A 12,117-nucleotide genomic window follows, 5' to 3' on the forward strand; every position below is an offset into this window, starting at 1 on the left:
AACAGTTGGGTTCATCATTTAGTGTCAGATAGGTAATATATCGCATTAACATCGTCGGGCAGTGTTCGCGGTTTGTGCGTTATGTAAGAGCTGGTCGGGTTTAATAGCAGCTGGCATATCCAAAGTGAATGTTGCTGATTGGCAAGGACTTGCCGATGTTGTTGCTGTGTATGTTAGCTCGGCATAGGTGGGTATGCTCTACTAAGTTGCGGGCGCAGCGTAGCTGCTGATCTGTAGGACTTCCTGTATGATTTGCAGGCATGTAGGAGCTTAGGAGCTGCATGCATCAGAGGTATAATCAATGTCATGTATCTGGACCTCGACGCATTCCTATTCAGGATACTTCCCTAGTTCAATATTGGGTAGACATGAAAAGAGACAACGTGCATTATTAAATGCTCTGCTTAATCACTTGCCAGCTATTAACTTTCGAATTGATGAGTCATATTAAAGTAATTATTCTATATACTTGTCACTTCATGTACAATACCTTTGGCACTTTGCAAAGTTCTCTATTTTTCCTCTCTCCCCAGTACACAAAACAAAACGGGCTGAAACGGCCAAAACAATTGTGAGCGTGTGGATTGTTATTCCGTCATTCTCTGCAACGGATTAATCTAACATGTACCTTTTACCCTGTGGCTCCTGCAAGATGTGATTTCCACCCCCCCCCGACACTGCTACAGAAGGCAGACGGACGCTCCTAACGTTCTAAAGAGAAATGCCTGGAAAAACTTTCAGCAATAAATATCTTCTGGAGTCGTCCGCTGTAAGGAAATGACACAATTTCTTACGCAACTAGTGGGATACTTGGGTACTGGATTAGTGCTAGTTAGTGTAAGAAAAACATGAAACTAATAAATTATTTATTTTTGCGAAAGTTCTGAGGAATCGCAATAGAACTTTCAGTTATGAACTGAGCAAGTTATTTCTGGGTGGGGTTTTTTTTCCGGAATGTGAAGTTACCTCTTAAGGGTACGATTCGCTAATGAAATTTCAATACAAAGTTTGTTATTGACTTAGCAGAATGGCTGAAAGCCGTGCCTACTCAACTTGAATAATTCTCCTTTAGAATGTTGCTAGGTACAGTTGAGGCTGTCACGTATGAAATGCAGTGAACTGTACTGTTGTGGACGAAATATGGGGCTCGCAAGAGCTGTAACAGAACAATACCATGAGCTGTGATGACTGTTTGCGCAGTTCGCTGCTGACAAATAAGGTAACTCTAGTTCTATCTGGATTGACCTTCGCCAACCACTCCCCCTACGCCTTGATGAAATCGAGGACTCCTATTCGCCCCTAGTCTAACTATTGGACTGGTTATCTGACCGGTGTACCAGGCCACCGCGATGCCACTTAAAATTCGCTCGCAGGCGTTTAACTAGAACTGTCCGTTCACACCGCAAAATGAGTGTGGCGGCCAACACAGTGAATAACACTTAATCGCAAGGACTCGATATAGAGTCGCACTCCGATTGACTCTCGACAGAGGTGCTCTCCCAGTGAAGTACTGAGGAGAGACTTGTTCCTCGCTCTTTGAGTACACGTACGAGCGCACACGCTCTCGCTCCGTGTTCTCGCTCCAAGAGCGACAACGGAACGGTCCCTCTCCACGCCAGACAAGAAGAGCTACATCTTTCGGTCTCTTCCATTACTCCTTCAGCTCAAGGTATCAGAAATGTCGTCTGCCCACCACCATTGCTCTTCTAAAACCGGAGAATGGCCTTTCGTTCAAGGCGACCAATCCGGAAATCTGTAGTATCGGCGTTTGGCGTTTGCTGTCTCCCTTTGAAAATCTCTGAAACTGCATGCGATGTGTAAAGAATGTGTAGGCTGGCCGCTCCCACGCAATGTAAAGGAATTTGCTTTGAAGCTGAACATGGGGTTGTTCCTCCTTTCCCTTGGGCGAACGCTGTCTGCTCCACAAGCGTGCACCAGCCGACATAGATGGGTTGGGACTGGCCTCCTGTGAACTAAAGCTCCTGTGACCGTTGTCTAGAATGTGTGTGTGTGTGTGTGTGTGTGTGTGTGTGTGTGTGTGTGTGTGTGTGTGTGTGTGTGTGTGTGTGTGTGGAATTCGTACAACATTGACTTTATCTTATCGTGTTTGGGTTCGAATGAAGCGTCTTGATTTGCGGAATATGATTGTGAGGGCGGAATATGTAAGCAATGAAGGGCAGGAGACCATGACGTCTTACACAATGTTTGCTTCCAAAGTTGTTCAAAATGCAGCCGTCTTGGCAGTGGAAAAATTGCGAGGACGCTGATTGACGGCTTTCGCGTGACTCGGTGTGTCTCCTTTTTCAGGCGCGGAGACAGCTGCGACGGAGGCGTCATCTTCTGCTGCACGGACCCAGACGACGTCGACGACGACGACGACCACCATCGCCAGCCCGACATCTGCGCACCCTGCGGGCCACTTGCGCCAGGCGCTGCGGCTGGGAGCTCGCGCCACCACGGCGCTGGCCGCCTTCCAGGTGGGAGCAGCGTTCTGGCTGCTGTCGCGGGCGCCGCTCGTGGGCCGCTTCTTCAGGGAGGCTCCGGCGACCGTCCCTTCGCAGTCTTCGTCCTCCAGCCGCGCCTCATTCGCCAGACTCCCGACTCCAACGGCTTCAGAGGAGCAGCCGCCATTGTCCACAGCTGAGTCCACGGATTCATTGCACGCGGAGCAGTTCATCTCATTGCCGCAGCAGTGATCACCGCCAGATATCTTCCCGTAATTCAAAACATTTGCTTAATGTATGTAGTCCACAGAATTTATTTTAAGTTATTTATTGGTAAAATAAAACAAAATACTGGCATCTATGTGTACACTTCTTTCACTCGTATTACTGGAGTAATGGCATACTAAAGTGCGCCTCATTTACGACGGCGGCCGAGTTTAGGTTCGTTCTGTGCATCTGACGTCACAAAACAGTCACCCAATGAATAAAGAACGACGTTGCCAGAGCTCGACTGCAGTGCAGAGCATGGACGACTGTCTTCAGTCTTAGAAACGTTCAGTCATAAATAAAGTAATTCAACAAAAGCAATGTCTTGATAGCAGACTTTCTTTTATAGAAAGTTTGGAAAAACGTTCTTTATACCAATTGCTTGGTATTCTATTAATTAATTAAACCAAACAGGCAATAAGCCTCCTAATTCAGGCGATAGGAAGGAAAGCTGTTATGAGTGATACAAACAGCTTTTTCGCAATAAAGAACAGTTGTAATTGTTTATTTCCTATTGTACTTCGACGAAACGTAATTCATACCAACAGTATTTTCCGTAATATTTTAGTCCTCCAGGAGAACTATTGAACGACAAGCTGAGTTAGCGTAATGGTTAGTGTTTGGCTGCTAAGTGAACGGTTCTGAGCTCAAACCGTGCCCGGTGCTTAATATTTTCTTTATTTAAAAACGTCGAAGTGTCTTACTTCATGAGTTTTATTAGTTCGAATGTAATTTTTTGAAATTTCTAATGGGAACTAAAATGGACCATACGGAAAGTATACACTATGGACTTAGGACCGGTTAGTAGGGCATGTTCTGAGGCATCAAAGGATCACAAATTTAGCATTGGAGGGCAGCGTGGAGGGTAAAAATCGTAGAGGGAGACCAAGAGATGAATACACTAGGCAGATTCAGACCGATGTAGGTTGCAGTAAGTACTGGGAGATGAAGCTTACACAGGCTAGGGTAGCATAGAGAGCTGCATCAAACCAGTCTCAGGACTGAAGACCACAACATGGACTTTTACCTCTGCACACTCTTCAAAATTTCGAGCAATGGTTTACTACATCTAATGCTGCACAATAACTGCGTTGAACATCGAACCAAAATTCATTTATGGGGGGAAGGTATCAGTCAAGATGTGTAAAAATCAAATTTTTTGGGCCAAATAGTTTTCGTGAAATCGAATGATAAAGTGTGTCAAAGCAGTCGAAACACCATGGGTCTGGACAGGCGAGCAGTGCAGAGATGACAAAATCGCGCACAGCGCGGAATGCGGGGAGCACGTCTCTGTAGCAGCGAAAGGGTTAATGTGGCCGCGGTGGCTTTACTACATAAACTGCGCCCTCCCCCTTAAACGTAAGTTTGCGAACTATACTATGGCGCTGCTTCTGTTGGCACGTACAACTGGCAACGTAGCAATCTCTCGCGTCTGAGCTGGCATGCGCGAACCGCCAAGATAAAAGAATTGAACTATACAACGCTTTCAATATCGCTGGAAATTGAGCAAGCTAACGTGCCGTATTAAATCTGTGGGCAGTCATGTTGTCATGAGAACTAAGGTAGAATTTGTTTTTACTTAGTACACAAAGCTTGCCTACACAACTAATATTCTGCTCTGTTAACCAACAATGTTAATTGTGAAGTTGTCACAATCGAGTATCACGTTTGCAAGCTATTAGACACAGAAGGAATTAAAATTAGTGGACGAACACGAAACTGTTAAATCATTCAGGATGTAATGCAGTTACTAAGATCCTCACTTGTTTAGAAAGTATTAATTTTTTACAATGTCAGTGTGTTTTGGCCAACAAATGTACTTCATTTTATTTATTTCAGTTTGATAGTTTCTCCTGTGGATCACTAACGCCGACATGGCGTCCGATCGGGAAAAATGGCCACACTACACGTCGGGAAATGTGGCTAAAGTTTTCACCCCAACAAGAGTTAGGTAGTACCAAAAACACGCATAACATAGCAGATAAAGCTGACTTTAAACTGTTACATTCAAAGCTATCATCCGCATTTTATCCCTTTGTGACAATTTTAAATTAATTTACATTATTTAAAACCTTCTCTGTTCTTTTGTATTTAGCCTAATACAAAAGTCCGACTGGAAGCGTTCTATTGCAGCCGCCTGGTCTTGTCTCAGATATTAGGGTGTGAAGACGCATAGAAAATTTGCCTGGAAATGGGATTCTGATGCGATGGCATGGCCACAGTACCCTCACAGATACGGAAAACTGGTCGCTACGTAAGCCTTCAAGAAATTCGTGTAGTTGCAATGTATTACTACCTGTTTCTTTTAAAAAAAAATTGGTGTGCTACGTATTATAATACGTAGATTCAATATGTGTAAAGTAGTAAGCGTCTATTACTAGGGCTGTTCAATAAAGAATGATCATAATTTTCATTGTCATAATTTCTCGCGTTTAAAATTTAATATATTCTGTTAGCTTAATGTGCAACAAACACGCCACTGTAGTTTCATTTTGGGACTCCTGGTTCCCGCCTCTGAGAGGCAGGCAAGGAGAGACATGTTCAGTATCGCCTACCGCTGCAATGAAGGTAACACGCGAGGAACAATAAAGTCTTTGAAATTCTGCTTACGTCTCAACAAATCTACAGCTGAAGCCTATACAATATTACAGGAGGCCTATTGAGTGTTCTTCCCTACAGCACAGCTCGAAGGTGGTTTAAAATGTTTAAAGGGGGGAGACAATCAATTTCAATGGAAGGTGGGCCCGGTGCTCCAGTTACTGCTCTTACGGAAGAAAACATCAACACTGTTGCTGCCATTGTGAGAGAGGATCGACGAATTACCTTAAGATCACTTTCTGAAATAATGAACATTTCATTGGGTGCCACCCATACGTTGGCGACAGAAAAATTACACATGACACGTGTTTGTGCTCGATGCGTTCCAAGACTGTTTATTCCCGAACAAAAGGATATTCGTGTGCAGATCTGCATGCTGTTAAAGTTGGTGTTAGAGGAAAATCCGGAGTTTCTTTCAAATGTAATCACTGCAGATGAAACTTGGCTACATCATTTTGATTCTGAGAGCAAACAGCAAAGCTCAGTGCGGAAATCTCCTTCATCGCCAATCACCAAGAAAGCAAAAGTGGTTGCTTCTGCTAGGAAAGTTATGGTCATCTCATTCTTTGATATTCATGGAATGGTTTATCAGCATGTTGTACCTGCATACACATCAGTAACTGGACAATACTACAGGGGTGTCCTGAAAACATTGCAAATCCATATCAGGCACAAAAGACCACGTTCCCGTGAAGCAGGCTGGATTCTGCACCACGATAATGCGCAGCCGCATATTGCCAATGTTGTTGCTGAATATCTTGCAAAAATCAACGTGATGTGCATCCCTCACCCTCCCTTTAGTCCGGATTTAGCCCCGTGTGTCTTTATTCTATTCCCTAGCATGAAGAAACGCTTTCGTGGGAGGCATTATCAACCATCAAAAGCAATGGTGAAGGACGCGGAGGCAATTTTGAAGGACCTCTCAAAACATGGTTTACAGCATGTATTTGAAGACTGGCAGAAATGCTTGGACAAGTGCATCGCATTATGAGAGACTACCTTGAGAAGGACCATCAAAGGCCGGCCGGAGTGGCCGAGCGGTTAAAGGCGCTACAGTCTGGAACCGCACGACCGCTACGGTCGCAGGTTCGAATCCTGCCTCGGGCATGGATGTGTGTGATGTTCTTAGGTTAGTTAGGTTTAAGTAGTTCTAAGTTCTGGGGGACTTATGACCACAGCAGTTGAGTCGCATAGTGCTCAGAGCCATTTGAACCATTTTTTTGACCATCAAAATTATGAGGATGAGTATAGGTATGTTGTCAAAAAAATTATGATCATTCTTTATTGAACAGCCCTCGTAATTGCCATGGTTGGTGAAAGCTAAATTTCTCTTTGAGTGGTGACTTTCTGCCAGCCTCCCCCCTCCTTTTCCTACGCGGCCTCAGGTGTAGCCCTACAATGTCAATATTGACTCTTACGCAAAAAAGTTTGACGATCACTGCCTAAATTCTTCTGAATCTCATTACTGTATTCATGTCTTGGTCTCCCTCTACAATTTTTTCCCCCAGGCTCCCCTCCAATACTAAATTGGTGATGTCTCAAAATGCATCCTACCAACAGATCCCTTCTTTTGGACAAGTTCTGTCAAAAATTTCTGGTCTCTCCAATTCTATTCAGTACCTCCACATCAGTTACGTGATCTACCCATCTAATCTTAAACATTCTTCTGTAACACCACATACCCGATGTTAACAAATTTCTCTTCTTCAGAAACGCTTTCCTTGCCATTGCCAGTCTACGTTTTATACCCTCTCTACTTCGCCCGTCATCATTTATTTTGCTATCCAAACAGCAAAACTCATCTACTGCTTTAAGTGTCTCGTTTCCTAATATAATTTTCTTAGCATCACCTGATTGAATTCGGTTGTGTTTCATAATGCTTGTTTTGCTTTTGTTGATGTCCGTCTTACGTCTTCCCATCAAAACAATGTCCATCCCGTTCAACTGCTCTTGCAAGTCCTTTGCTGCCTCTGACTAGGTTACAATGTCATCAGCAAACCACAAGTTTTTATTCCTTTTCTCTAAACTTGATTTCCTATTCCAAATTTTCCTTTGGATTCCTGTACTTCTTGTTCAATGTGCAGATTTTATAACATCAGGGATAGGCTGTCTCTTCTCAAGCGCTGCTTCCCTTTCATCCCTCGACTCCTGAGCTACCTTCCTATTATATTCAGGTGCAAATCTTCTGGTACATAATTTAGATTTGCTCTTATCTGAGATGAAATGAATTTTCCTGTTACTAGAAAGTTAAATTTTAAGTGTCGTATTTCGTGAATCGAGTGCGGAAATATGTGAGGAACAGTGGAAAAAACGGTGGAAACCTTAGCGAACAAACAAGGAAGAACATTTTTAATCTTTTGAGGTCAGCACACTTTGGTTTATTAATACTGCCGTCATCTCAAAAGGTTAAAAAAAATGGCCTTCCTTGTTTGTTGGATACATTATTCACTGACGAAATAAATCTTGGGTGAATAGCCTGGTATGAGTGTGCATAGGACACACTATTTCGGCAATCGACCACGTTGCCACGTTGCCATCATCAGGCTGTTCACCCGCGATTTATTTCGTCATAAAATACGCCTGGAGAAATTGTTTCTCACACATTTCAGCACACGATTCACGAAATTCGAAATCTAACATCTAACTTTCTCTTAACAGGAAAATGAATTTCACCTCAGTCAAGAGCAAATCTAAATCATATATTAAGACGATTTTTATCTGAAGATGGGTCCACAAGTTTCGAAATGCATCGTGTGATTTAATAAAACACAGAAAAATTGTTACTGAAGGCAAAACGACCGTGTATAAATTAATTAAAAAAAACATCATTATTTTATTTATAGTTATTGTTTCTATGGTACAGTTTATACTTTTTCTCAAACGCGAATGCAATCATTTCAAACCGTGAGGCCGTCCGCTAACCTCCGCTTCCACATAGTGGCCCCCGAAACAAAGCAATTGCTCAGCATTGGCCTACCTGTGGTTTCACGGTCCTTCAAATACTTTCCACATATGATCGCAATTGTAACACACGAACGGCCGACCGCCTTCGCCGTTTTCCAGATCCTCGTTCCCAGGCGCCGTACTACGACAATCCGCCCTTTGTTAAAAAGTCGTTTACGTTAACGGATTTCTCATTCTCCTCTGCTCCTCCTCTATACTTTCCTTGCCACGTAAAAGAGCCACAACGCCACTAGGTGGCGTTCGATGTCGCGCTGATCAGCGGTCACAATGTTTCGGCTCATCGGTGTATTCTGACCTCATCAGAAAATCGTAAATTCCGCAAGCCGATCTGAAGAGAATTCTCAGAATTCAAATGGCTCTGAGCACTATGGGACTTAACGTCTATGGTCATCAGTCCCCTAGAACTTAGAACTACTTAAACCTAACTAACCTAAGGACGTCACACAACACCCAGTCATCACGAGGCAGAGAAAATCCCTGACCCCGCCGGGAATCAAACCCGGGCGTGGGAAGCGAGAACGCTACCGCACGACCACGAGCTGCGGACATTCTCAGAATTGATCACGAGGTCGAGAGTAGTGAGTCTATGTACCCCGCTTGTAGAAGTCCGCATCACTTGCGCATGCTGCCAGGCACAGTCCTAAAGCACCCACTTCACGACGCTCCGTAATAAACGTCGTATTTCAGCGAGTAATTACCGCACGGTAAATCCGCTTTCACACAGCATGCTATCAGCTAGCTGCGGTCACCGCTTGCGTACATTCCACCCTAAGGCAAAGTCATACATTTCCTTTCATTAACTCGCTTCACAGATGTGTGTGTGTGGGCAAGGGGGGGGGGGGGGGGGGGCAGGGAGGCAATTATCGAGGCAGCGACATACACGAGCACTTGTCTTACAGCTATCTATAAAACAGATTTCGTTGTTCGTCTAGAAAGCTTCAATTTTTTTTAAATTAAATGAACCGATTTCACTTCACCTAAACTGTTCTCAGATCTGTAGATCTGAAACAAAATACCTTACCAACATACACTCTACGATATGCAACACTGCTGTTATACTAGACCTGAAATCAAATGTTCCAGAACGAATCTGAGTCCGCAAGGCAACTGCCAGCAGGCGGAGCCTGACATATGAACGACGTAAATTTTACCAACACTATTTTGTCCTGCGACGTAGCATGTATAGTTTTTCTATTAAGTTCGACTGTTTACTCTTGCAACCGGTACAGACACTTTCTGGAACATTTCGTTTTAGATTTGGTATAGGCCCAATAGCGATGTTGTATATCGGATGTTGGTTAGTATACATCGTTTCTTTTCAAGAAGAAGACAGCAACCAGCCATGATTTACTTACGTAAATCGCGCCATAACCTGTTCGAACCGGCAAGTTCAGCTTCAGACGGCTGTTGGCATCAAGTTACACATCTGTTGAAGTTTACGTAAGGAAAATGAACACACAGATGGTAGTATCACAAATACAACTGTGCAAAAGAAATTTTCTCACACAGATACATTGATTGAACAGTGCAAAATTTACGAAGAATAAATGTTACATTACATGCATTTAACATTCAATGAGGATTAGTTACAAATAAAGTCAATAGATGTAGCAACCATTTTTTCAGGAAGTGTTACTTAAATAATAATATGTAAATATTGTGATATACACAGGGAACAAAATAAGTGATGAGAAATAAATATTGCAACAGCATAAACTATATTAACATGTAATGGCTAGTTGAAGGCTTAAATTAATTTAACAATCGTATTAATGTGTGACTGAAAAGGCTGCTATATTTCATTATACTGTTTGTATTGAATTACTGACTGCATGTTGTTGTCAAAAGTAGTGGCGTTTATGTTTTAAATTGGAAAGTAAGTGGTTGAAATTGTGTAGAAAGCCTACATTGGCTATATTTGTCTGTTTATTGAGGAGATGATGTGGTGATAAATAAATAAATATATATATATATATATATATATTTATTTATTTATTTGAGTAGGTTCATAAGGCTACCTGTCTCAGCATAATGAAATTTCTGGATGTAGCCTTCAATGGTTTTTACTTCATGTCTATTGAGAGTTGTATGCATTGCAAATGCAGATTTTGATGGGTTGTTCAAACTTATGACATCTAAATGTTCTGTGAAGCTAATCTTGAAGCTTCTCCCAACTGAGTTTATAAATGTACCAAATCTTTCCTATGGGAGACTGTAATTCCTTAAGTTATGAATGGCTAGGTGCTGAAGTTTCTGGCTTCTGTGGAAGCTTATAATTAGGTTTCTGTTTTTATACAGATTACTTATTTTGTAGCATTTGCTCCCTAAAAAAGGAAGTCATTCATATTTTCTGCAGTTTTCTGGTATCTTTTGTGTTAATTGGATATGTGTCTGATCTGAGTCTTTGTTGTCTGATATTTTTTGGATTTTTTGTGATAGTTTATCAATCATGTGAGGGATATATCCACTGTCTGAAACTATGGTTATGATGATTGTTCAGATGGTTCAGGTGGAATTTTATGTAACTGATTCAATGTGGTTCTAAAATATGCCATCTTATGCTGTTGATGCACACATGGCTACATAAAATTCCACTTGAACCCAAACCAGAGGTGGCAGCATATACTAATGACCATCTAATTATATGACTACACTCAGAGGTAATGGTCTCTGAAAGAAAGGGAACCACTGATCTAGTAGGTTTTCTGACTTTCCTCTCAGTGGTAACTGTCTTTTTTTATGATTCTAGATCTCCTATATGCAGCCTTACCATAATGTCTCTGTCGAAGGTACCTAATGCTACGAGAAGTGGTTTCAATGCGGTAGCGCTGCATGCACAAGTGAGCTGCATGACTTCCTGCTTGCAAAGTCTGCAAAGCCTGGATTACACCAGAGCGAATGAAATCGAACACAAGCAAATGTGCTTTCGGAGACAGTTTGACAGTATACACTACCATTTGCTTGTATATAGACTTTGGCTCTGCCAAAACTATGGTTTGGTAGTTTTGGTACACTAGATAAACGACATAGTAAATGGTAGGACAACCAATAGTATTGATAGGGAAATAAACATACATAAATGTGTAACAGAAACTGGGAGTCGACGATCTCTCTTTGGTTATTTGTTTGTTTTTGCACAGAATTAGAACTGCACATCATTCAGTGTTAGTCTAGTGTGTATTTTATATCTTCATATAATATAAATTGCATTTTATAGGCAATAAAAGTTAGCTGATGGTGTAATTTCTGCACTTTCATGTAACCAAAGCAATTACATTCGATAGAAGTACAGTTTACATGTACATTTTGTAGTCAATAGAGCATTCTTCATCACGATCAAAGCCAAGAATTTCCTATTATTGATAAATGTGAAAGTTGTTTATGAATAGCAGAAACGCGTTTTATATAACTTTGAGAAAGTATTGAAGTGATGTTTGATATATTTTTGCTTTGCGTTTTTGTATTTTACCTCTTTGTTGAGGAAATGGCTTTTTCTAGCACTATATGATAAATCCCTTGGTTTTCTCAATTTTTACTACAACAACCCTCTGTTTCAGATTATAAATCAGCAATTTTCGAATAAAACATGAATTAAAGATTGACAATGAAGCACATGAAGGCTGCACTGTTGTTTTCTGACAGTAATAGTCGGCACACAGGATACATTATACAGGGTGTAACTAAATTCCCTTAACAGACTTCGAGGACTTGTAGTGGGGACAAAGACGGTTAAGAATGAAATTTTCACTCTACAGCGGAGTGTGTGCTGATATGAAACTTCCTGGCAGATTAAAACTGTGTGCCGGACCGAGACTCGAACTCGGGACCTTTGCCTTTCGCAGGC

General features: G+C 41.9%; 1 protein-coding gene across 1 annotated transcript in view; it reads left to right on the top strand.

Annotated features, from left to right (window-relative positions):
- Positions 1 to 2,696, top strand: part of LOC126088173 (uncharacterized) — a 55,779-nt gene extending 53,083 nt beyond the window's left edge. Inside the window, exon 4 of the mRNA XM_049906297.1 lies at positions 2,308 to 2,696. Within this exon, the coding sequence (XP_049762254.1) occupies positions 2,308 to 2,696 (389 nt within the window). The remainder of the gene's footprint in view (positions 1 to 2,307) is intronic.
- Positions 2,697 to 12,117: the final 9,421 nt, after the last annotated feature.

This window comes from Schistocerca cancellata, chromosome 6 (assembly GCF_023864275.1).
Source record: "Schistocerca cancellata isolate TAMUIC-IGC-003103 chromosome 6, iqSchCanc2.1, whole genome shotgun sequence".
NCBI classification, from domain to species: Eukaryota; Metazoa; Arthropoda; class Insecta; order Orthoptera; family Acrididae; genus Schistocerca; species Schistocerca cancellata.